The sequence below is a fragment of the Phyllobates terribilis genome, unplaced genomic scaffold, assembly GCF_046119375.1.
Source record: "Phyllobates terribilis strain yellow unplaced genomic scaffold, ASM4611937v1 Scaffold_4__5_contigs__length_816908805, whole genome shotgun sequence".
In the NCBI taxonomy this organism is placed as follows: Eukaryota; Metazoa; Chordata; class Amphibia; order Anura; family Dendrobatidae; genus Phyllobates; species Phyllobates terribilis.
Window position 1 is genome coordinate 222,198,979 of NW_027362764.1, and position 26,198 is coordinate 222,225,176.

The 26,198-nt window shown below is 46.5% G+C and overlaps 1 protein-coding gene across 1 annotated transcript; it reads right to left on the reverse strand.

Moving 5' to 3' along the window:
• Positions 1–4,949: 4,949 nt before the first annotated feature.
• CDV3 (CDV3 homolog) lies at positions 4,950–25,871 on the reverse strand. The gene is made up of 5 exons (XM_073678101.1): positions 25,514–25,871; positions 15,256–15,332; positions 14,255–14,391; positions 13,757–13,916; positions 4,950–5,796 (listed from the first exon to the last, which is right to left on the reverse strand). The coding sequence occupies exons 1-5, from the start codon at positions 25,724–25,726 to the stop codon at positions 5,670–5,672; spliced, it is 714 nt and encodes a 237-aa protein (XP_073534202.1). The 5' UTR covers positions 25,727–25,871; the 3' UTR covers positions 4,950–5,669.
• Positions 25,872–26,198: the final 327 nt, after the last annotated feature.

Below are 26,198 nucleotides of genomic sequence, written 5' to 3' on the forward strand. Positions count from 1 at the left end.
ACCCTGTCGTATGAGGAACGGTTGCAGGATTTGGGAATGTTTAGCTTGCAAAAAAGAAGACTGAGAGGAGACTTAATAGCTGTCTACAAATATGTCAAGGGCTGTCACATTGTAGAAGGATCATCTTTATTCTCATTTGCACAAGGAAAGACTAGAAGCAATGGGATGAAACTAAATGGGAGGAGACACAGATTAGATATTAGAAAAAACTTTTTGACAGTTAGGGTGATTAATGAGTGGAACAGGCTGCCACGAGAGATGGTGAGTTCCCCTTCAATGGACGTCTTCAAACAGAGGCTGGACAGACATCTGTCTGAGATGATGTAGTGAATCCTGCTTTGAGCAGGGGGTTGGACCAGATGACCCAGGAGGTCCCTTCCAACTCTACCATTCTATGATTCTATGACGTGTTCCGTCCCAGGGTCCGACTTCCACATTATTAACCTAGTGTGCCATCAGTGAAATGTACCGTCCCTGGCTACAAGCACTTGTCCGTGGTTAGGTAGACCTTACCAGTAACTGCGTTGGTGAGGGCACGGGTAATGTTCTGGGACACATGCTTGTGTAAGGCGGGGACAGCACAGCAGGAGAAATAGTGGCAGCTGGTGACAGAGTACTGAGGGACAGCCGCCATGAGGTTGCGGAAAGCTTCTGTCTCCATGAGCCTAAAAGGCAACATTTCTAGTGCAAGCAGTTGAGAAGTGTGGCAGTTTTGTATTGTGGCCTGTGGGTGGGTGGCTGTGTATTTGCACTTGCATTCCAAGGACTGGGGTAGGGACAACTGAACGCTGTACTAGGACAAGGACGTGGTTGCTGACGGTGATGGTTGCAAGTGTTCAACGACGGGTGCTGGGTGGGAGGCATCTACGCCTGCATCATGGACAGGGAATTGGCGTGCACGAACAACCGTGAGACAGGCAGTGGTGTCACCCACAGACACAGGCTCTGGACCTTGGTGTTTGGCCCAACTAGTCGGGTGCCTTGCTGTCATGTGCCTGAGCATGCTGGTGGTCAGGCTGGTAGTTTTTTTGGGTTAACTGGACAGTCTTTAAAGAAGAGCCAGACTCGGTAAGACCTAACAGTTGGACTGGCAACTTCCCTCGTACTGGTGTTTTGGGCAACAGTTGCCCGCCTTGTGTCTGTGGCCACCCCACTGCTTCTTCCTGCCTGTTGTGGTGCTATGCCTCCCTCCCCCTCTAGTGTTACTGTCCTCGCTATGCATGTCACCTTGCCAGGTTGGGTCAGTGACTTCGTCCACCACCTCGTCTTCCACGTACGCACCCTGGGCCTCCTCCTGACTTGCTGGCATCATCATCCACCTCTGACAGCAATTGCACTTTCCCACAGTTGCTTTTGTGTGACCATATTTGGGCATCACTACATGCAATCTCCTCCGGCCCCACTTGAAGCGGACAGAGCGAGAGGCCAGAATCTAGAAATGTGAACAGTTATTTGGAGTGTTCAAGTGTGGGATCACTTGTCTCTGGGCACTCGGCATAGTGGGAGGAAAGAGGATCAGGGTGAGGAATATGTGGTCCAGACTCACGGCTGAGACTAGACCATGTGGAAGACAGGGTGAGGGTGGTGGTGGCGGCGGCAAACTGACTGGAAGCTTTATCTGCTCTCCAACCAACAACCTCTTCACACTGCTCTGGCTTCAAGAGTGGTGTTCGCGGCCCCCTAGAAAATGGGACAGGAAGCTAGGTTGACATGATGTAGGTGGTTGTTGTGCTCCCTCAGCAGGCAGTTTCATCTTGCCCACAGCCTCGGCCTCTGCGTACACCATCACATCCTCTTTTCGGTCCCTTACCACACGCCTTGCCCATTTTAAATACAGTATAATATTTTGCAGCTTGCAAAAAAATGTCACTATTACCACAGTAATATTTGATCACGTCTAATGACCAATTTTTTTTGGCAGTGCCAGTATAGCAATGCTATTGGTCAGCGACTAAGTGTGGCTATGTTTTGAGCGTACAACTGCCACACTTTAAAAGGAGTATAATATTTGTCAGCTTCCAAAAAAATTCAGGATTGCTGCAGTAATATTTGACCGCCTGAGATGGACAAGTTTCTCTGCTTCCACAATACAGCAATGCTATTCAAATCAACCAAATCTGGCTATCTGCTGCCAACAAGCAAATGGAGCAGTAAACATGGTGTATTATATTGCTTTTCACCAAAATTAGCAGGATTAAGAGCAAAAAGATTATTAACCCTTATATCTAGGGCTAATGAGTTCCAGCTGCAGAAAGAATGTGCAATGGACCCTAGTCTGTGCTATACTAGGCCTCCACAACCTATGCCCAACTAGTGCTATCAGCAGAATTAATATTCATCAGAATGAGCCCTTACAAGGGCTGTTCGTATAGATTAATAGTGGTGTGGAATGTGTTTAAAATAACCACCAATTCTCTCAGCCGCAGCTCTCCCTACTCTGACTCTTTGACTGGTAGACTGTGATAAGCATAGGGTCTTACATAGGCCAGCCAATCACTATAATGCCAAGACCAACATGGCTACGGCATTACAGTGACTGTCAGGCAATCCCTGCATGGTAATTGGCAGCCTAATATGCGCCCAACATGTGGGGCGGGGACTTCAGCTCCCGCCCGAACATTCAAAAGATACTCACCGCGTAACAAGCATCTCGAGCATGGTGATGCTTGAGCGAGTAACGAGTAGTAAGGAGCATGCTCGCTCATCACTAATAGTCAGTGAACCCCTAGTTCTAATTACAACCCCTTTAGCAATAAGATACATTTCAATATTTTTAGGGATTCTTGCATATTGTGTTACCTGTAAATCAGACAGGAGACTAAATATTTCAAAGTTTTATTAAGGTCGTCTTTTTGCCCAGTCCATGCCCAAAACCCCCTCTACGGACAGTCCACTCTCCCCATCACAAAGCATGATAAAAACCCTATAGATTCACGTTTTGTAACAATTCTCTAAAATGTAAATCTGAGTTGGTTAAAAAAAACACTAATTTCTTGAAATATACTATAGGTAAGGAAACTCTTGCAGTCTTTCACACATTCCTCATAAATAACCTTTTCCGCTTCTTTTTCTTCTATAAATTATACACCTGCATTAAAGAGCTACAGTTGTCCGGAGGAAATTCTGAATAGTGACCATCCATTATGCTGTGGCGTCCCTACTTTCACTAGTTGCAGACTAAACCTTTTAGAAAGTATCGGCGGAGACACTAATAGAAGTCCTACTGTCAGACATATTCAACGTATCCATGAACCAGAAAAATATTTAATGGTGTTGTATTGCCCGCAGTAGTAGACAAAATCACGCAGATTGTGCTGGAGAAGCAGACTAAGAAATGTTTTTATTTTTATTGTTTTTTTTTAGAAAGAGTAACATTAATCTAGTGGATCATCTCATTCACAGTTCAAAGAATAACAACTTGCACATGAGGTTTATAACCCTCTCATCCCCATACCTGGTACTGTAAACTCTCCTGGATTTTACCTGTGCAAACCTACGCATAAAATTTGCAACATGTCCGTCCTTAGTGAAACGGCACACTAAACCTAGCACCTAGATACAGTGCTGGAGACTGTCTAGTTGAAAACTGCCTTGTGATGAGGATTACAGCTTTAAGTAACCAGTCCAGATAAACTCTTATACAGGTAATGACTGTGTATGTTATCACCATATTACCAATATAATGCATTAGTGAATTAACTGACCATATAAAACTGTCTCAATACAGAACTGAACATTAGAGTAGATATTTATCAGAAATACTGAGCACTACATCTGGCCTCTGCCAAGTCTGAACTGACTGTACAGACCAAACTGCACCACAAGGAAGAATTTTAGGTTAGCACCCCTATAAAATTATAAGCCCAATCCCTATTACACATGTATTATTCTGCCCAGATTCCACCCTTCATTGATAATGGCACTGAGTAACGACCATATAATGCGAGTTAATAGAGTGGACTATCCCTTTAAATCTGAACCCCCCCCCCCCAGTAAAGTAGCTAGATCAAGATCCAACATTGAACAGCACAAAAAAGAGCTGTCACAAAATTATCTATCGTTGAATTCAGAAACTCGCAAATTTCAAGTATTCAGAAAGTTCACAACTTTGAGAAAAGGTATATACTTTGAATGAGAATACTTATAGGGGTTACCTAGGCCTTTAAAACTCCGTTTTAGCCTTAGGATACGCTATCAGTATTAGATCAGTGGGAGTCAAACTCTTAGTACCACTGCCAATCATTTGCTCAGCAGTGCCATGATACTTCAGTGAACGTCACGTTTAATCATTTACTAGTGGCTATAGGGGAGGGGGGATGTTAACGTCTCCTTGTGGAGAGTGCCAAGATGCAATCAGAGGCCTATCAGATCTCCTGCTTTGCACTCATGGGGGGCAAACACCCCAAAACTTGTGTCTGAAAATGAGAGTTTTTGGTTTAGCTTCTTATTCCAAGTCATGTGGCAAGGCTCGTTAAAAGGTTGATATTGACTTTTAGGGTTACTACATCCAATTGGTGGCGCTAGAGTTGAAATAATCTTCCTCTTTGAACAGGCTATTTGCTAGACACCGTTCTTTATTTTTAGTAGCAGTTGACCCCAGTATTCTAGCTTAGTGCCAATGTTAATGGGATAAGCTTTAATGAGTGAAAAAAGATGATCAGTAGGAGGCAAAGTTGGAGCACACCAATCTTATAATTATAGGCTAATCAAGAGGATAGTTCACTAATTTTAAAGAATCTGTCAATGATGCATGGCTCCCTGCAATTCCATTTTAGCCACTATGTAGCGCAGACAAGCCAATGTCAGGTGTACTATACACATGGCAGAGCGAGGTTCAGAAACTTAGGCAGCAGAGCTTCATAAATGTACTGAAGAGACAACATATCACAATGTAATAGTTATGAGAGTTCCCATGTGTCTGGTAAAAGGATTTGCTTTCTTCTGGTAGGTACTTTTACCCTCAAAAAAAAAAAAAAAAAACAAACTACCGCTTTGCACTAGATTTTATGAAGACCCGTGTATCAGTTACCAATCTACAGAAAAAAATCTAAAGACGCCATTAAACAGTCTACACTAAATCCCTTTAAGGTCACTTAACTGATTGACACATGAAGCAGGCGATGTAAAAAGGTGAAGTGATCTCATCTCAGAAGGTGTACCAAACGGAAGGGAAAATCTAGCAACCCCTCCACTTCCTGTTCCAATACAGCATTTGAAACAAACGTACAATCTCTGGTTGTGTGTAAGATGGTCATCCACATGGTGTCTACTATGGGCATAGCAAAACTGAGGTAGTCAACCTTGGTGAAGGCTCAGCATAAAAAGATTTTAATAACTACTGAAAGCTGCTTTTTTTTTTTTTTTCATTCTCCACTTAGATGTGTAACATTTACAACAAAGAATTCTTGTTCAATTCCCACAGCCTCATGTGTACCCATATTCACAGGCAAAAAAAAAGCAAGAAGGTTTAGGGTGGGAGGGAGGGATTCAGCAAGAGAAAAACAAAAAGGAAAGTTTTTAAATTTGGAAAGTTGTAGGAGCCAGTCATCTGTTCCATCTGGTGCGCAGCGGAGAAGATCAGACAGTTCAGATGATCTCAAGTCCAACAGCTGTAGTTTGTTTTCCTTATGGGCAAGTTCACAAAGGTTGTGGTAAATGTTTTTGCGGATTTATTGTTCACCAAGAACTGCGTACTGGTTGTCTAACTGAAGCTGAAGGGCCTGATTCTTTGAAGCTTCTTCTCTGGCACGGTTTTTATGTTTTACAATTTCGAAAGTTTTCTCCATTTCTTTATCCCTAAATTTAAAAAATAAAATACAAAAAGGTATTAAGGTTTTGGATATAGAACAGGATGCACCGTACAAGATCTCACCAAACAGGATCATTAACTTTACACTTAGCACCTGTATAAAATTATATTAACATTACGCGCACACACGCCCCATGTAGATACAGTACAGACCAAAAGTTTGGACACACCTTCTCATTTAAAGATTTTTCTGTATTTTCATGACTTTGAAAATTGTACATTCGCACTGAAGGCATCAAAACTATGAATTAACACATGTGGAATTATATACTTAACAAAAAGGTGTGAAACAACTGAAAATATGTCTTATATTCTAGGTTCTTCAAAGTAGCCACCTTTTGCTTTGATGACTGCTTTGCACACTCTTGGCATTCTCTTGATGAGCTTCAAGAGGTAGTCACCGGAAATGGTTTTCACTTCACAGGTGTGCCCTGTCAGGTTTAATAAGTGGGATTTCTTGCCTTATAAATGGGGTTGGGACCATCAGTTGTGTTGTGCAGAAGTCTGATGGATACACAGCTGATAGTCCTGGATGAATTGTAGTTCTAAATGCCATCATTCATTTTACTATATAATGTAGTGAAAAAAAATGGAGATAAAAAAAACAAACATTTTCCCCTCCCCCATGACAGCACACCTTGAGAGAGGATCCGCCCCACCAAGGACAGGAAACCGTCTGAAATAAAAGGGCGGTACCTCTCCCTCGCTTCAGTTGGTTTCCTGTCCTTGATGGGGAACCTGTCTGGAAGAAAGAAGACTTACCTGGGGCTGTCCCTGTGTGGAAGAGCGGGCACTGGCCTGTGCACCGGGTTCAGTATCCCAGAAGCGCCGTCCGCAGCTTCCCCTGGGGTCTCTGCGCCGAGCGGGGCGCACGCGGTGAGGCAGGCTCTGTCCTCCCGGAGACCGCGGCGCCGTCCTCCCCCTGCAGTGTGGAACGCTTCCGGGTGTGACGCGCCTGACATCACGGCGCAGAGCACGCTGGGAGCGGCGCGCTGGGTGACGTCAGGAGGCGGCGCCGATCCAAGATGGCGGCGCCCATCGGAGCGTCCCAGGCCGGTTTTTTATTTTTTTTTTTCAACGGAGCTCCGGCCTGAGGAAGGGGGAGGGCCCACAGACCGGAGGAGGCTGGATGGCCCTATATTTAAGGGGGGGGGGGAGCTATCCTGGAAGCGTGGTGCGCTTCTGAGACATGGCTGATCCAGATAGCCAGGAGCAGCAGCAGCTTACCCCCCCACCTCAGCAACAGAAAAAGCAGAGAGATGCATCGTATACAGACAGCCACTCGAGTAATCGTAGTAGCAGCCGCAGGAGTAAGGCTTCGAGTGCCTCGGGACCATCCAAAATGGAATCATCGGTTCCGCGACAGCCTCCGAATCCGGTACCCGTTTGTGACCTCCGAGGGTGAGTGAGCTTCGTGAATGTCACTGGTTAATAACGGGAAGTCTCTTATGTGCTTCCTTTTTTTAGGAGCCTAAGAAGAGTAGTGCCAAGCAAACATAGAATGTGTGCCCTTTGCCAAGCTTCTCTCTCAGTAGAGTGGCAGAAACCACTTTGCCAGGGCTGTGTGACCAAAACCATAGCGGAGAATTCCCGGGATTTTGCTGCAGATTTAAAGTCCATAGTACATGCAGAAGTTCAGGGGTCCCTGAAAGGGTTCCTTAGAGGGAAGAAAAGGCCCCGTAGAGAGGTTTCCCCCGTCTCTGATTCCTCCCAGTCCGAGGAGCAGTGGGATTCATCGTCCTCTTCCTCATCGGGGGGCGGTAGACCCTGATTCCCCATTGAGAATACAGACAGACTGGTTAGGGCAGTAAGATCAACCATGGGTCTGGAGGAAGAGAGAACATCTAAATCCCGGGAGGACATCATGTTTGCGGGCTTGGGAGAGAAGAAGAGACGCTCATTTCCGGTTAACAGTAAGATTCAGGGCCTCATTGACCGGGAGTGGAGGAGACCTGAGAGATCAGGGGCTTTACCCTCCTTCTCCAAAAGAAGGTACCCCTTCGAAGAGAAGGATGCGGAACCTTGGGATAAGATCCCCAAGGTGGACGGGACTGTGGCAAGGTCATCGAAAAGATCTTCCCTGCCCTTGGAGGACTCTGGCGTCCTAAAAGATGCCCTGGATAAAAGAGCTGACTCCTTCCTGCGCCACACGTGGGAGGCGGCGGCAGGTGGCCTAAAACCAGCGGTGGCTAGCACCTGTGTGGCGAGGTCCTTGAGGGTGTGGCTCCAACAGCTGGAAGACCAGCTTAAAGATAAAAAGGTCTCCAGACAGGCAATACTTGCAGAGCTACCTCTAATACAAACAGCATCGGCCTTCCTGGCCGACTCTTCAGCTGACTCGGTCAGACTGTCAGCTAGGGCAGCGGGACTATCCAACGCAGCCAGGCGGGCCTTGTGGCTCAAAGGTTGCCCAGGCGACCTACCTTCGAAACAGAAGCTGTGCTCCCTCCCATGTGATGGTAGACTCCTGTTTGGCCAAAAGTTAGAAGACCTGTTGGAAAAAGCAGGTGATAAAACCAAAGGGTTCCCGGGATTTTCGGGGGAACCAAGAAGATTTAGTTTTCGGAGGAGAAAATTTAACCGGGGTCGTCCTCCGGGAGACAAAAAGAAATGGGAAGCCAAGTCCAAAAAAGAATCGGGCTACATGTTTGGAGGACCATCCTCGAGTTTGAAGAGATCCTCCCAATGACGCCAGGCTGGAAGTGGGTGGAAGGCTTTCCCACTTTCTTCCAGCTTGGGATGCGATAACAGCAAACCCCTGGATTCTGAAAATTATCAGTGGGGGCCTGAAGATCCGGTTCAGCCAGACCCCCTGGCGGACCTTTGTGGTTACCCCCCTATGAAAGGTCCAGGAAGAACAATTAGCCCTGGAAACAGAAGTGTTAGAGTTCGTAGGAAAGCAGGTCCTTCTCAAAGTACCAGCAACACAGAGGGAGGGGGTTCTATTCCCCACTATTCATGATAAAAAAAACAAACGGGTCCTTAAGGACCATCATCAACCTCAGGAGTCTGAACCAAGTAGTAGAAAACCAGACTTTCAAGATGGAGTCAGTAAGCTCGGCAGTGAAGCTCTTACATCGCAACTGCTTTATGGCTGTAATAGACTTGAAGGACGCATATTATCACGTCCCAATCCATCCGGAGTATCAGAAGTATCTGAGAGTAGCCCTGTTTATTCAGGGGAAGCTGAGGCATTTTCAGTTTGCTGCCCTACCCTTTGGCCTCTCCATTGCCCCGAGAATATTTACGAAACTAATAGCAGAAGTGACAGCCTTCCTACGGATCAAGAATGTAGTGATCGTGCCATATTTAGACGACTTCTTGATAATAGGGAAAACAGAAGCCCACTGCTCCAGTCAGCTCCTAGTGGTCACGGAAGTGTTGCATCAGCTGGGGTGGTTAGTAAATTTCCAAAAATCAAGACTAACCCACTCCAGGATTCAGACCTTTCTGGGTCTAATCCTAGACTCTCGTCGCCAAACCTGCTTCCTCCCAGAGGACAAAATCTGCAGGTTGATTGCATTAGTCTCGAAGGCCATTCAAGCTCCAGAGATGTCTCTGAGAGAGGCAATGTCCCTCCTGGGTTCTATGACGGCCTGTCTCCCAGCAGTAATGTGGGCCCAGGGGCATATGAGGCGGCTTCAGTGGGATGTCCTGTCAGCACAGAGGTCCTGCAACGGGCATTTAGAAGGCAGGCTCTCTCTCTCCCCACAAGTAGTAGACTCCCTTTCGTGGTGGACAGTCAGGGGAAATCTAACCGCAGGCGTTCAATGGTCCAGACCAGTAGATCGGGTAATTACGACCGACGCAAGCAGTTCCGGATGGGGGGGGTCATCTGGCAGAACTCGCAATACAGGGTCACTGGGCTTACCACGAGGGGGGAGTATCCTCAAACTTAAAGGAGCTTTGGGCCGTAGAAAGATCCCTCAGGGGCTTCCTCCCTCACATCCAAAATCACCATGTCCAGGTCAGGTCCGACAACCGGACAGCAGTAGCCTATGTGAATCACCAAGGAGGGACAAGGTCACGCCCTCTGATGGTGGTGGCAGACAGGATCCTTGGTCTAGCAGAGCGAAACCTCCTATCCCTCAGCGCCCTTCACGTAAAGGGGATAGAAAACGTGAAAGCAGATTTTCTAAGCCGCCATACCATAAGACAGGGGGAGTGGGGGTTGAACCCGGAGGTCTTCCATCAGATTGTCCAGTTATGGGGGCAACCAGACATAGACCTGTTCGCCACAAGGGCAAACAGAAAGGTGCAGAGATTTTGCTCCCTAAATCCGGCAGAAAATCCCCATGCCGTAGATGCCCTCCAGATTCCTTGGGGGTTCAGGAAGGCCTATGCCTTTCCGCCATTAGTGATGATTCCAGTAGTGGTGAGGAAGATCCGGGAGGAAGGCGCCAGGGTGATTTTGATGGCCCCTTTTTGGCCCAAGAGGCCTTGGTTCTCTCTGCTTCGGCTAATGTCGGTGTCAGATCCCTGGATTCTACCAGAGAGGCCGGACCTTCTCATGCAGGGACCAGTATTCCATGCCCAGGCCAGGGGGTTCCATCTTTCGGCATGGAATTTGAGAGGTCGCTATTGAGTAGCAAGGGGTTTTCACCAGGCTTAGTTTCTACTTTATTGGGGAGCAGAAAACCAATTACAACTAAGATTTATAGCAGGGTTTGGGGTAAATTCCTAGAGTTTATAGATATCCCGCTATCGAGCAAACCTCCGATCAGAGGGATCCTGGAATTTCTGCAAAAGGGGCGGGACCTGGGTCTAGCTACAGGGACCCTTAAGGTTCAAGTTTCAGCTTTGGGAGCACTCTACAATTGTAATCTGGCTGGGAATAGGTGGATCTCGAGGTTTATCAAGTCCTGTGCCAGAGCAGGACCGGTTAGATCCTTGGGTGTTCCTCCTTGGGACCTGAACTTAGTCTTGAACGCTCTTACTAGTGAACCATTTGAACCTCTACACAAGGTTTCTCCAAAAATTCTCACCCTTAAGACCATCCTCCTAGTGGCCTTAACGTCAGCCCGTAGGGTGGGTGATCTGCAGGCCCTTTCGGTTAATCCTCCTTACACACAAATCTTTGAGGATAGGGTCACCTTGCGGCCAGATCCAGCATACCTTCCCAAGGTGGTATCTAGATTTCACCATAGTCAGGAGATTGTGCTACCCTCGTTCTGCAGCAATCCCAAGAACCCAGGGGAAGTCAGGTTCCATAGCCTAGATGTTAGGAGGTCCCTGCTACAGTACATTCACATGACTAGTCTGTGGAGGAAAGACGGTTCTCTGTTCCTGGCCTTTCAAGGGTGTAGGAAAGGTCACGGGGTGTCCAAGGGTACCATCTCTAGGTGGCTCAGGGAGGCCATTTGCTTAGCCTATACGTCCACAGGGGTTCCAGCCCCAGACAATGTGAGGGCTCATTCCACCAGAGCCGTTGCAACCTCCTGGGCAGAGAGAGCAGACGTCTCGATCGAGCAGATATGTAGGGCTGCTACTTGGTCTACACCATCCACCTTCTTTAAGCACTATCGGTTGGATCTATCCTCTTCTGATCTCACCTTTGGGAGAAGGGTACTTCAGGCGGTGGTCCCTCCCTAGGGTGCTCATAAATTCTCCAAAATTCTCTCAAGGTGTGCTGTCATGGGGGAGGGGAAAACACCAAGGTTACTTACCGGTAGCCGGTTTTTCCTGAGCCCATGACAGCACCCATAGTTTCCCCCCCTTATTTTTTCTATGTTTCTCACACCCTGGTGTGCACTGTTTGGGGTGGTGTGTATATGTATATTGTGGTGTTGGTTATGTGCCTAACCTGTTTAGGGAGGTCCTCTCAATGCTCTGTAAACAACTGAAGCGAGGGAGAGGTACCGCCCTTTTATTTCAGACGGTTTCCTGTCCTTGGTGGGGCGGATCCTCTCTCAAGGTGTGCGGTCATGGGCTCAGGAAAAACCGGCTACCGGTAAGTAACCTTGGTGTATTTCCACCACTGCCATTAGGTTTTGCCTTCAGTGTTCTTTGCAAGGTAAAATTTACCTTATAGCAGGATTCTTGCTTTTTAGCTCACTTTGCCAGGTGAGATGACTAGAAAAACAATTATTCAGCCATTTGTTTTGTTCTCCATTGTATGGGCTAAGTAAATTAATATTTTGATAGATCGGACTTAATGCTGCAGTGATACCAAATATACCTATTTTTAATATTTAATTTTTGGAATGAGAATAGAGGGAGATTTGATTTTTTTTTTTTTTTTTTTTTTAATTTGTAACTTATTTTTCTTTAGTCTACTAAATGACCATATACTTTTTAGCCTTTATACTATCAATAATATATGAGGATACACCTTTTGTGCGTGTGTTGAATTCTTCCATTTATTGTTTGCCTTTGTGTCTGTAGACATTTGTTCACAGACTCCCCGGTGGGTCTCCGTCCCCTGTTTGTAACCACAGACTTTACAAATCCCTTTAACACTTTTGGGGTGTTTTGTGACCATAGCAATTTTACATTAGGGTCACTCAGGGATATTCTACATTGTGCAGGGGCACCATATCGTTATTTTAGGGTGCTATCCTGCACGGTTAGGAAGGGAGATTTTAGGGCCAAGTTCGCTCCCATTCTCCTTCCCACGTACCAACATTGTTTTCTTATTACCCCGTTGTGTTGACCTTTTTGGCCTTCTGGCCCTTATTGATTGTTTTGTAGTGCCTTGTTTTTAATACATTACTTGAAGATATTGTTTTTAGGGGTTTTGTTTTTTCTGTTTGTTAATTTATAAAGGCCCGTTAATTACCGTATTTTTCCCCCCAAATTTGGGGGGGGGGGGGGGGGGGAGGGGGAGATAGGGGTGCGTCTTATAATGCGAACTATACATATCTGAAGCACTTACCGGCGTTGGTGGAGTGGGGTCCCAGGATTGCTTCTGCCTTCTGGCAGAGGCAGGAGTCGGGAGATGGCTGTGGTCCCATTGCTTGCAGTAGGTGTTCGGTGGTACGTAGGGCTCCACCAACATTTTGTAAAAGCCGTTGCCAGGCACCTTACATACTGATCCATGCAGCGGTCTCCAGGAAAATGGCTGCGATAGGCGGCACATGCGTAATTGAGATCTCGAGAACCGAGATCTCAATCTGAGCATGCACCGCCTCCAGCGACCATTTTCCCGGAGGACATTGCATGGATCAGTATGGAAGGTGCGGGGCTCCGGCTTTTACAAAATGTTGGCAGAGCCCCTGCACCAACGAACACCTACTGCAAGCAAGGGGCAAGCAGCATAGGGCCTGAAAGGAATGGGACCGCAGCCATCTCCCGACTCCTGCCTCTGCCGGAAGGCAGCAGCGATCTCACGACTCCTGCCTCGACCCTGCCACCTGGGATCCTGCTCCACCAATGCCTCAGGCCCCCAGGTAAGCCAATTAGAACACGCACTGGTTTATAAAAAAAAAAACAACTTTTTTTCTATTCTCCTCCCCAAAATTTGGGGTGTGTCTTATGAACCAGTGCATCTTATAATCTGTAAAATACGGTATATCCTTGCTGGTTGTTTTTCTATTTTAGGTCTCCTAAGGCCATAAACCTGAGCAATCATTTGATCACTTTACTATAACAGGCAATTACTATATTGCAGTATACAGGGAAACTACAGATTTCCTCTGAAGCCTAAGGTACCAGATGGCAGTAATGACGCCTTCAGTAGGCTCCCAGCTCCATGCACTCAGTCACCAATGCAGATTGACGCCTTTTAAATGCCGCTGAATAACACAGAAGTCACACAGGTGGTGTACATTCTTAAATCAATGGATCCAGGAACATCTACAAATGTTATTTTATAATAGTGTATAGAATATGTACAGATTTATACCCCATTTTACTAAATAAAATAACGTTCAATGTCACGACTACACAGGTTAACAGACTTATTGTAAAGGTAAAAACCAACAGGGGGTGTCATTTTTAACTACTTGCCTGCGGGATTCTATATGCTTGGCAGTGGCTTGTAGAGATGGAAACTGGGTATCACTAAAAATTTCTGGTGGACCTTGTGGTTTTTTCTGTGGAGCAGACATTCTGGCAGCAGGTGGTCTATATACACCAGAGGGCTGTGCGGGCTCTGGGGCTTCTGAAACTGAGAAGGAAAAAGGGATACATCAGAATTTTATGCCAAAATGAAAACAAAGAATCAGAAAGTAAGGGAGCAGCCACAATAAGTAACTAGCACTGGAGATCCAATCCATTTGTGATTTACACCTCACACTCAGGCAAGTACACACTGAATCAGTATCAGAATACATCAGTCTGGAAGCGGAGATGTAGGGAACCAGTTCGTAAGGAAACAGTTCGCAATCTAAATGAGAAATTCAGTTTTCCTTTTCTTCCCATTTTCCAGATGCTTTTTAGGCAAATAATTTTTGAAAATAAAAATAAAATAAAAAAAGTATGCAAACTGCAGCAAATGGCACATACCAACACTTATAGGAGCTTGAGCAGGAGCAGTCTTATTCCAAGGGCCTGAAGTCTTGTCTGAGCCATAGCCTCCAGCTTCTTCCCAATCCGCACCCTGGTCTTCCTTTTTTTCATATTCTTCATCTTCCTTTTCATTGCTACAAGCAGAAAAAAATTATATATCGGCACACCAAATTCCCAATTATAGGTCACACTTTACAGAAGGCATGCTAGGTATATGAAGGCCTTATAGTGTACATGTAAAAAGGGCTTTTTTCTGGTCCTGTTCCATCTCTTGTAAATCAGAGCACAGACGTAGGGTGCAGAATGCATTATAGAAGATCTGTGAAGAAGCGGCCGTCAGAGCCTTAAGTGCTGCTGCACATAACCTCATGTTCACGCATGTTGGCTTTGGTAAATGAGGAATTGATTTTTGTAGGGGTCCACAGCAGACGTGCAGATGGATTAGTCCAATGGTTACTTAACCCTTCTGTACTGTTCAGGTCTATTTTACCCGAAAAAAAGTTTGTGAAGCTGCAGATTAATTGTGAGGATCTGAAAATCGTGGTTAGGCGAGTTAGTTTATGGGTAGCTGTTATGAGTGAGGCGGAGAATGAGAAGACGACCCTGACCCCACGTCCCGTCCCGAAGCACACGTCATAAGGTGAATATTCAGCAGCCACAGAGCGGATCCCTTCACATCAGGTATCAGATTAATCAGCATCACAGCGCCATTATGGCCATGCCTTTAGTTTATAGGGATAAATACTGCTGACAGGTTTGCATTAAACAAATTGTGTTTGGGGTCAGGTGCTGAAAGCAGAAAACCCCTTTAATTGGTTTAATCAGCTACAAATGGTACTTTTTTGTGGTAGGCATTTTTTTTGGAAAGGGGGCTGGTAGCCAGGGGATGTTTGCATGAATGACTACATCATAAATTCTTAAAAGCTCTATAGAAAAAAAAATAATCACTTGCTCCTATATGTGTTCTTGAGTTATAAGACAATTCAGCTAGACATTACCTTATTTGCAATGACTGAATCCTCAGGCCACTGTAATCCACTTCTTTTTGCTCAAATTCTTTCCATTCATCATCTTGCTACAAAGAGACATGATACACATTAACACTGCAAAAACACCCAACAAGGTAAAGCAGTACTCCCCATCTATCTTATAGGGGTATGATCGCTGGTATGTCACATCAGTATGTCTGTTGGGGTGGGACCTTCACAGCAGGCAATGTGATATCCAGAGAGAATGGCAGTATCCTTTGTAGACCCTAAGAAAACTATTTCCACCAGCAGACAGTATTGGTTACATAAACAGACTTAAAGGGGTTGTTCCCTTTCAATTAAGCTTCTACCTTGGCTGCAGTCTGTGATAAAACAAAGCGCGCTGTACTCACCTTCCCTGGGTCCACCAGCGAGTCTCTCTGCCGCGGTGCTGACCTTACACTGACAGCGAGGCAGCCAGTCAGCTTGATGGTTGTGCCAGTCTGGATAGAACGCCCCCTTCAGAGACAAGGTGCTCATTGATTAGCTGCCGTGCTGTCGATGGGACGTCAACGCTGCAGCCAATGCAAGTCATCGGGACCGGCGGCAGAGACTCGCTGGTGTATCCAGCAAAGGAGAGTACAGCGTGCTGTATTGTTTTCTAACTGCAGCCGGGGTAGAAACTTAATTGAAAGGAAAGAACACACTGCAGTGAGTGCCCGCACATCTCCACAGGGGGGGCCATGCTGTGACATCATCGCGCCTGCTGTCAGTGACGTCAGACTCACAGGGGGATTGATGGGAAAGGGAGCGTGATTCTCCCTTCACTCATTGCTTTCAACTTGATATGACGGGGTAACAATCAGCGAACGCCGATGTAGTTTACAGTAGCGTAGCTCCAGGTAGACCCCTTAGAGCGCAGGGCCCGGGGCAACCGCCCCCTTGGTAGCTACTCTACTGGCGTGTGACACATTACACCACTGCTCCCATCCTCTATTATCTTTTTACAAACACCCAGAAGGGGAGGAGGAGTGTCAGACACATGTGAGCAGACCCCGAACACATTTACTGCAGTCATAAAGTGAGCTAGTTGTACACTAGGTTTTCATGGTAAGTTTTAGCCGCCGCTCCGGCTAGTGTTTAAAAGTGGAAATACCAAACCTTTTTAAGTTATTTATTATTTTACTTCATTAAAAACATTTAAAAAAAAGAGCAAAAACATTAATTCTTAAAAAAAAATTTCAACAATTGAAAAAAATTTATTTTTTTTAAAGCACCTTCCCTTTAAGTCAAATGCGCAGGCGGCAACACTAACGGTTTGGCAATTAACTCTTACATTCTTAGAGAGGTCTGAACCTCTCATGACATTAGCCTGAGCATGGTTAAGAATAGATCCTGCTCCTAAAAGATTTCAAGCTCGGCGCCACAACTGGGATAAAGCATTGTCATACACGTCTACGTGCTCAGAGAAGCCACACAGGTATATTTTATACCGGCAGGTCTAGGCAAAAATACAAGCTGTTCTTTAATAAACTTTCCATAAATCAATAGTACAAGCGAATGTAAAACTTTATAATAGATCTGGATACCCCTGCTATCTGAACTCAATCACTATGAAAAAACAATAGTCAAAAGGAGAAGGGAAGCCAGCACACTGAACATCATATTACCGATGTCTATTATAGTCCATGGAGATGGGAGGAGGAGGATTAGAAGAGAAAACAGATAGCGGGAAAGACACAAGGTGCTGCAGCTTTCTAGTAAGTGTTTATCGTACTCCAGTGCTACACTGCCAAGAGCTGCTGTATAATGTCCTCCACTCTAGTGCTGCACAAACACAAGAGCAACAATGCTCCATGTCTGTGTGCTGCGTATAGGAGATCTCAAATACATATATCCTGGTGTATGCAATTAATGGGAATATACACACACAAAGAAGTGTTCACAAGGTGGCTCAGTGTTTGGGGCCCTGGATTCAAATCCAACCATGGGTAACATCTGCATAGAGCTGTATTTTTTGTGTTTGCTGCGTGGGTGTCCTCGGGGTACTCTTTTCTCCCACACAGACACACTGATAGGTGACAGATGTCTGAGTGAAGACATTTCTGTAAACTGCTGTGGAAAATGGCGCTACAAAAGAGAAATAAAGAAGAAATATGGAGTCTGCAGCTTGAAAAAGGCCTGTGTGCAAAAGTGATGCTGTTATAAGCATACGTATGTGCTCAGCAATAAAGCAGAGATGTTTAGCAAGTGGTGTCATGAACTCTCCTAGCATAAAAATGTCCAAACACAGGGCAGTATTATATAGATCACTGGCAGATGTACATTTAGAGGGAATCTGCCTCCACACATCACTTTTGGGACTGAGCATTAAATATATGAATGGGGATACCCATACATGGTGCATCGCGAATACTTTGCTGCACTTCTGCTGACTTTTAATTCCAAATGCAACTAGATACATATTACCAGACAGCAGTGCATTATGGGATGGTAGGTGGCAGGGTCACGAGGTCACATGAATGCATAGGCAAATAAATGGACAGATCTCATGGAGGAGGCCGCAGCATGTTTAACTTGTGTATGGAGAAGAAACCGTAAAGCACAAAATCCGTGCAAAGTAGAGAATCACTAATGTATACTTGGTGAGCTTTATCTGTGAAATGAGAGGCTCTCCAGCTGGTGAAAGCGCGGCAGATCAACCGCATTACTGTACTTGGCCAACAGTTCATGTTTAATGTTTATTGCTGACATGTAAAGTGAAATAACAGAACATCATCGAAGTTTCCTATGAAAGCAATTCTTAGGCTGTGTGCGCACTATGCGTTTCAGCAGCGGCAATTCCGCTGCAGAAACGCTTAAACGCTTGGTAGAAGGCCTGCCATGTTCCCCAATGATAATCCGCATGTACTGTGCACGTGCTGCGGAAATTTCCGCTGCGGATCATCATTACGGAAAAATCCACAGCACTACCAATTATGTTGCGGAATCGCGGCGTTTTCGCCGCCATTGACTTGCATTGAATCGCTTAATATCCGCATGACTACATGTGCACATGCAGATATTAAGCGATTCAATGTCCAGATGGTACCAGGGTCTGGAGAAGAGGAGACTCTCCTCCAGACTCTGATACCATAGCACCTGTAAAACAAAAAAAAAAAAAAAAAAAAAGAATTAAAATAAAAACTATACATTATACTCACCTTCTGATGGCCCGTGGTCTTCTCTCCAGTGCGTCCTGGTTCTCAGCAGCTCGATGGTCTAAAAGGACCAGCCATGACGTCATTTAGTCATGTGACGGGTCACGCGACCGCTGACGTCGGCGGTCGCGTGACCTGTCACATGACGTCATGGAAGGTCCTGTTACACAACCGAGAGACCGGACGCATCGGATAAGGAGACAGGGGGCCATCGGAAAGTGAGTATGTTTTTTTTTTTTTTTTACCATTTTTATTCTTTTTTTTTTTTAAACTAACTTGGTCACACTATATAAAATCCATGCCGGTTGCATGGATTTATATAGTGTGACCAAGTTGTCAAGAACTTTTCAAGTGATGCTAAAATCTCTTGGAAGGCGCTTGACAACCCGCATGCGGAAATGCATGTGAAGAACGCTTCACATCCGCATGTCCCTGGCAGGAAAAACGCATGTACAATCCGCATGCGTTTTTTCTGCCAGGGAGATGCAGAAACGCTCAGGAAAAATCCGGAGCATTTCTTCATCGTGGGCACTTAGCCTAAAAGCAGTTTCAGGAGATGTGGAGTTCACCACAGTTCTCAGGGAATAGCGGAAAGTTTATGCTGAATCTGCAGCCATTTACAGTACAATACATGTGCATAACCAAATGTAGCGAAAAAAAAAAATCAATCCAATTTTTAAAGTTTAAGGTGCCGAATATGAAAATTCCCGTTAAACAAGGGGGCATATAACAGATTCTTCTCTAGGGACATTTGCTTTTTACACTGTATGATGCTGCCCAATCATAAGACAGCAGTGTCAGAGGGGAAAAAAGCAGATGTCACCAACGGTGGTCAGAAAAGGTTTTTCTCAGCATGATCTAGGGAGACTGAGGTGTCTCACGCTGACAACTCCTCACTCCTATTACTTCCTGTCATCACTGCACCAGCAGAAGAGGAGAGCTGAGGCATTGGAGCACCAGAGCAGTGATCATCGGGGCAGCATTTGTCACACACACACACCGCTACGGAACTACTAAAGGTATCCGAGTATACAGTCACTCCTTAGTCTGAGATACCTGTAGTAGTTCCAAAAAAGTTGTGACAAGACCTGCGCCCATGATGCTCTTCAGGCCCGGTGTCAGCACCCGGGCAAGTGCCAGGGCCCTGAGCAGGCGGGGGGGCCCACTCACCGTCGGGCACCCCGGCGCGCTATGTGACCCGTGAGCGGAGAAGAGCAGTGCCAGCGCCCGCCCACCCCTCCCATCCTCCCCGCTTGCTCAGGGCCCTGGCAGCACAATACTCACCTCTCCCCGTGCCTCCGCAGCAGGCCCGGTATCTTCCGCGGCTGCAGCACTGTGACATCTCAGGTCAGAGGGCGCGATGACTTCTTTCCACCACGCCCTCTTCTGAGCAGTCAAAGCGCAGAGCGGAAAGACGGCGGTGACGCTGAGGAGTCCGGAGCAGAGCAGCAGGTGAGGAGAAGTGAGTATTTGATTTTTTTTTTCTAATGTATGGAGGCACGGGGGCATTATATGCGGGGACCGGCATTCTGTACGGGGCGCGATGCGGGGACCGGCATTCTGTACGGAGCGCGATGCGGGGACCGGCATTCTGTACGGAGCGCGATGCGGGGACCGGCATTCTGTACGGAGCGCGATGCGGGGACCGGCATTCTGTACGGAGCGCGATGCGGGGACCGGCATTCTGTACGGAGCGCGATGCGGGGACCGGCATTCTGTACGGAGCGCGATGCGGGGACCGGCATTCTGTACGGAGCGCGATGCGGGGACCGGCATTCTGTACGGAGCGTGATGCGGGGACCGGCATTCTGTACGGAGCGTGATGCGGGGACCGGCATTCTGTACGGAGCATTATATGGGGCTCATAATACTGTATGGAGGACTATACTGTCCAGTCTGCACTGTGCGCTGCGAGGATTCGCCGGTTTCTGAGCTATTGTGGAACTTACAATAGATATTGCTCGTGTAATGTAAGAAGTGAAATCTTCAGCATTGTATTATATCTATATTTCTCTGCGGTATCTGTGCATCATGAATCGTGGTATGTGTTAAAGGCGCTCACTGAGACCTGGAGCCGGCCCTGATGCTCTTCACTGCCCTGGCACGCTCATGCTGCAACTCTCCTCTCACTGCGCTGAAATGACAGGACATGGCGGGAGTGCAAAGTGGTCAGCGTGGTCAAGTGAGACATTAAGTCTCACTGGATCACACTGAAAATGCCTGTTTTAACATGATTTTGCCATTTTTTCCTCTGTATGACGCTGCATTCTTGCAATTGAGCAACGTTATACAGGGGAAAAAGTATAAACCCCAAAAGAAAACAAAACTTTGTTAACATCCCATTGCTTGAAGAGAAAATTTGCATATTGGGTGCTCTAAACTTTATAAGCCCCCAAGTTCTCAATTTGAGCATTCGCTGCCTCCGGCGGCCATTTTCCCGGAGTCCACTGCATAGGCGAGTATGGAAGGTGCGAGGCTCCAGCTTCCACAAAACGAAAGCAGAGCCCCCGCACCACCGAACGCCTCCAGCAGAACGTGGCAAACGGCATGGGGCCCACAGCCATCAACCGACTCCTGCATCTGAACACTCAGTCTTGCCTCCACAGCATCTCCTGCCTCCACCAGTGGCAACGCTGGGACCCCGCTCTACCAATGCCGCCAGGTAAGCTGATTATAACACGCACCGGTTTAATAAAAAAAACATTGTTTTCCCTATTTTTCTCCCCAAAATTTGGGGTGCGTCTTATAATCTGCAAAATACGGTATAATTATATAATTTTTCCCATTTTTTTTTTTTAATCACAAAATAGAAAATGGGTCGATGCAAAAGTTTGGGCATACTACATGGTTAGTACCTAGTAGCACCCCCTTTTGAAAGTATCACAGCTTGTAAATACTTTTTGTATCCAGCCAAGAGTCTTTCAATTCTTGTTGAGGGGTATTCATTCTTCCTTGGAAAATTCTTCCAGTTCTGTGAGATTCCTGGGTTGTGTTTGCATGCACTGCTATTTTGAGGTCTAACCATAGATTTTCAATAAAGTTCAGATCAGGGGACTGAGGGCCACTCTAAAACCTTCAGCTTGTGACTTTTGGGGTAGTCTATTGTGGATTTAGACGTGTGTTTAGGACCAGTATCCATTTGTAGAAGCCATCCTCTTTTCAACTGCAGCTTTTTTACAGATGGTGTATTTTTGCATCAAGAATGTTCCCCGTGCCATTGGCTGCAACACAACCGCAAAGCATGATTGATCTACCCCAAAGCTTAATGGTTGAGTGAGAAATTCTGTATCCTTTTTTCTCCACACAACTTTGACCATTGTGGCCAGAGTTGTATTTTAACCTCATCAGTCCACAGGACTTGTTTCCAAAATTCATCAGGCTTGTTTAGATGTTCTTTTGTATACTTCTGACCAGGGAAGTGGAGTTGGTAAGTAAACCTCCGACTCCTCAATTTCCCTGACTTCCGACTCAGACTTCACAGCACTGCGCTCACTACTAAGCATGTACATAAAGCGCAGCACAGATCCATCTCCACTAAAAGCCGAGATCTTTAGACCAGGAATAGAAACATTTCATAACTTTCACAAATTCTTATAAAAAAAGTTTACAGCACATACTGCATTGTACTACTGAACCCAATTTATTATATATTTTAGGAGTCGGTACATTTTCTACTGACTTCACCAAAATGGACACAGACTTAACTCCACAGCCCTGCTGAATTTTAAGGAAAGGAGGCAGGAAAAGTTTTTTTCTGATGACTCTTCCATGAAGACCATATTTGTGCAGGTGTCTCCGAACAGTAGAACAATGTACCACAACTCCAGTCTGCTGCTAAATCTTTCTGAAAGTCTTTTGCAGTCAAGCGGTGCAGGGGCAGGGGTATGATTTGTCTCTCTAGCAATCCTACGAGCAGCTCTCACAGAAATTTTGTTGGTCTTCCAGACCTTATCTTGACCTCCACTGTTCCCGTTAACTACCATTTCTTAATTACATTTCGAACTGAGGAAAGAGCAACTTGAAAATGTTTGCCATCTTCTTATAGCCTTCTCCTGCTTTATGGGTATCTACTATTTTCATTTTCAGAGTGCTAGGCAGCTGCTTAGAAGAACCTGTAGCTGTTTTTTGGCACAAGTTTGAGGAGGCTGGGTTTTTATAATGCTGGGAAATTTGCATCACCTGGTCTTTCCTAATGATGATAGTGAACAAGCCATAACCCTAACAGGCTAATTAAGGTCTGAAACCTTGGTCAAAGTTAACTGAACAAACAAATCTTCAAGGGTGGCCAAACTTTTGCATCGGACTATTTTCCTTTTTGGAATCTTTAAAATGAAAAAAAAAAAGACTTACCTAAAATGCAAAGGAAATGTGTCATCTTTAACTTAAGGCCTTTTAGGGATCATTTCATCTTCAAGTTGCTTAACTGTTCACAATAACAGTAATTTTGACCAGGGGTGCAAAAACTTTTACATGCCACTGCACTGATCTGTAGCAGGACCTAAACATATATAGCCAGCCTTAAAGGGTTTTGCTATGGAACCTGATAATAGCCTAGTGTACAGACAAAGACCGATTCCAGCGATGTGTCACTTACTGGGCTGCTTGGTGTCATTTTGAGGCTATGTGCCCACGTTGCGGACCTGAAGCATATTTTTTACGCTTCTCCCTGGCGGGAAAATCGCATGCGGATATTACATGCGGTTTTCCCGCCAGGTAGAAGCGTTTGTGAGGCGTCTTTGCATGCATTTCCGCATGCGGGTTATCAAGCACTTCTCCAAGCATCACTTGGAAAAGTGCTTGACAACTTGTTCAGAATGGTAAAAAATAAAAAAATAAACTTTATACTCACCTTCTGATGCATTCTCTGCCCCGTCCGGAGGCTTGAGCGGCTCACGCTGTTGTGTGCAGGACCTGCGGTGACGTCATTGAGTCATGTGGTGGGTCACATGACTCAATGACGTGGCAGGTCCTTCAGACAACAGCGCGACGGAGGGAAAACATCAGAAGATAAGTATAAACTTTATTTTATTCTTTTTTTTACAGGTTCTTTGGTACCCAGGTCTGGATGAGAGTCTCCTCTCATCCAGACTTGGGTACCATCCGCACATTGATTCCGCTGCGCTTCCGCAAAATTAATGAACATGCTGCGGATTTTTGACTGCAGCATATACGCTGCGGAAAAATCCGCAGCATGGGCATTGACATTGCGGAATGCCATTGGGGACCATGGGGTGCGGATATACATGCGTTTTTCAAGCGTTTACGCTGCGGAAATTCCGCAGCATATACGCTTGAAAAACGCTACGTGGGCACACAGCCTGATAGAGTGCTTGTTTTGTCTGATGTAGATGTGGCAGAGCTAAGACTTCTGGGCTGTGTATAACCCCTGCCCACATCCTGACTGGCAACTTCCTGTGTACAATGAATTGTCACCAAACTGCTAACCAGTGGTGGGATTACACAGATTAGCCTGACTGGCCTGCAGGAGATGTAGTCAAGCAGTGATGATCTCCTGCTGATAAAACACTTATTGTATTGAAATTACAACACACACCCTAATAAGTGACATATTCCTGGATTCAGGAACTCTGTGGCTACATTATGCTGCTGTCAGATTAAATGGCAAAAACCTGCTGACCGATTCCCTTTAAAAGGCGCTATCCAACCTACAAGAAAAATTGCAGTCAAGGTTGATACTAATGTAAAATATCAAATCAGACATACTCACCCATTCTTACCCTCCATTCTCTCCAGTGCACCTAATCAGGACCAGAAGTGATGATGTCTCGTTCTTCAGTCACCCAATAACGTGCAGTTTCACCCATCCACAGAGCCCAGCGGTCAGAGAACCGAAAAACAAAATGTCAAAACTTCTGGTCCTAATGGAGAGCAGCGGACTGGCCAGGACTGGAGCCGTCTGATTTATGGTTGTACCATGATCTGCCTCCCTCCTGGTGACTGACAGCACTGGCTTGCCTGAGCCTTCTCTGCAGACAACTATTGCTCCAGAGCTGGCAATCACTGGTGAGAGGGGTGGAAGTATTGAAAACCAATGGGCAGAGCAATGCACGGAGCCCATTGGCCAAGCTCAGGGTGCAACAAAGCCAAAACGACCAAATTTCAGAAAGCATCGATTTCTGCAGAACAGAAGCAGAGATTAACACACTAAGGCTATGTTCATATGTTGAGTTTTTTCCAGCAACAAAAACCCGCTCTTGGCAGTGAACTATGCCGTGTTCACAACACCCATTTTTTAGTTCAGATTACTTGTGATTTATTTACAGCTCATGAGTAATAAAATGAGTTGTATTCACCATAAATGCTGCAAAAACGCAACTGAGCATCTTTGCATTCTCATTACTTTGTACTGCCCGACCCTTCTGTCCTCTGACAATCTGTCTGCGGACTATTGGGAGCCCCCAAACAGAATAGACCGTCTACTGATCCACCCCCACAAATGTCATGTGTGCGCAGGGGGTGGGGAAGGGGACAGATAACAGACCAATATCTAAAGGCTGCCATAAACATTAGACGGCCGTCAGATGAATGATGATCACTCAGCCAACAGCCATCTTGGCCGACTCTCCCATACACAGAAGCGATCGCTCCTCAAAGCCGCCGGCTGACATGTTGGCCAATGGTTTGTCTACGTGATTGGCAGCCTGAAATCAGACATGCACAATGGACATCTCCCAGGACAATCAGTCGGCCGCACCCATCGATATCAGCGGGTTCGGTAGACATTGGTATAATGTGTGGGGGAGGGGGCTTACATTTGTGTGCAAATCTCCAACAGATCGGACAGAAATCCGTCTCATCTGACAGCAGATCTGACGCGCTGAGGCGTCCGCCAATCACAGGGCATCTGACAGATCAGTAAGGCCGATCAGACGCGGGGACCAGCTCGGCGCTGCCTCCTGCAGGTACCGGGAGACCTGGGGCAGCTGCACAGGACGCTCACATTACAGGGATGGGACTGTACGGTCCCTCCAGCGGGCGGCGACCTGGCGGTGACAGACACGCTGCTGCCAGCTGTGCCCACGCGTGCAGGCGCCGGCCGGGTGCACAGCTCCGGGGAGGCGCTCTACCTTCTCCTGCTGGGAGTCCTGCGCCTCGCTCCTGCCGGACTTCTCCTTCCTGGAGCTCTTGGCAGCTGCACTCAGTGACGTTAGCGTTGACTGTGCCCCATCCGCCGGCCTCGCTGGCCCCTTGCCCCCGGCCGCGCCGCCCTTCTCTTTCTTCTTTTTCTTGTCTCTTTTGGCGAAGAAGTCGTCCAGGCTCCTCTCCTCGGGCTCGGCCATGTTGGCGACACCTGGCACACGCTGCGTCTGACACGGTGACCACTGAGCGCCGCACGCACCGGTCACACCAAGTGACTGAGTGGAGCGGAGAGACCGGAAGCGCTGCCCACACCCGGGAACAAACCACCCTCAGCGCATCTATAGGGGGTGGTACGAGTAGCAGCTAGCTGCTCGCATTGGGTGTACATGATCACGTGTGTCTGCACTCCCCCTCCTTTCTTTGAAGTGGTATCGCCCGCCTTTATGCTTGTACTTACTCAACATGGAACGTGTCTGGCCTCTTCTGTTTCGATTTTTTTTCTCAATAACTTTATTGACAATGTTATCCTTCATGGCTGCTGCTTACAGACGAGTCATAGCTTACGGTTGTCTGCTGTCAGTTTACTTTCCAAGTCCCTTTTGACCAGGTGTGAACACTGCTGAAGACGTCCTGATGGAGCAATGGGGGCATGTGGCCAACACCGTGGAAAGT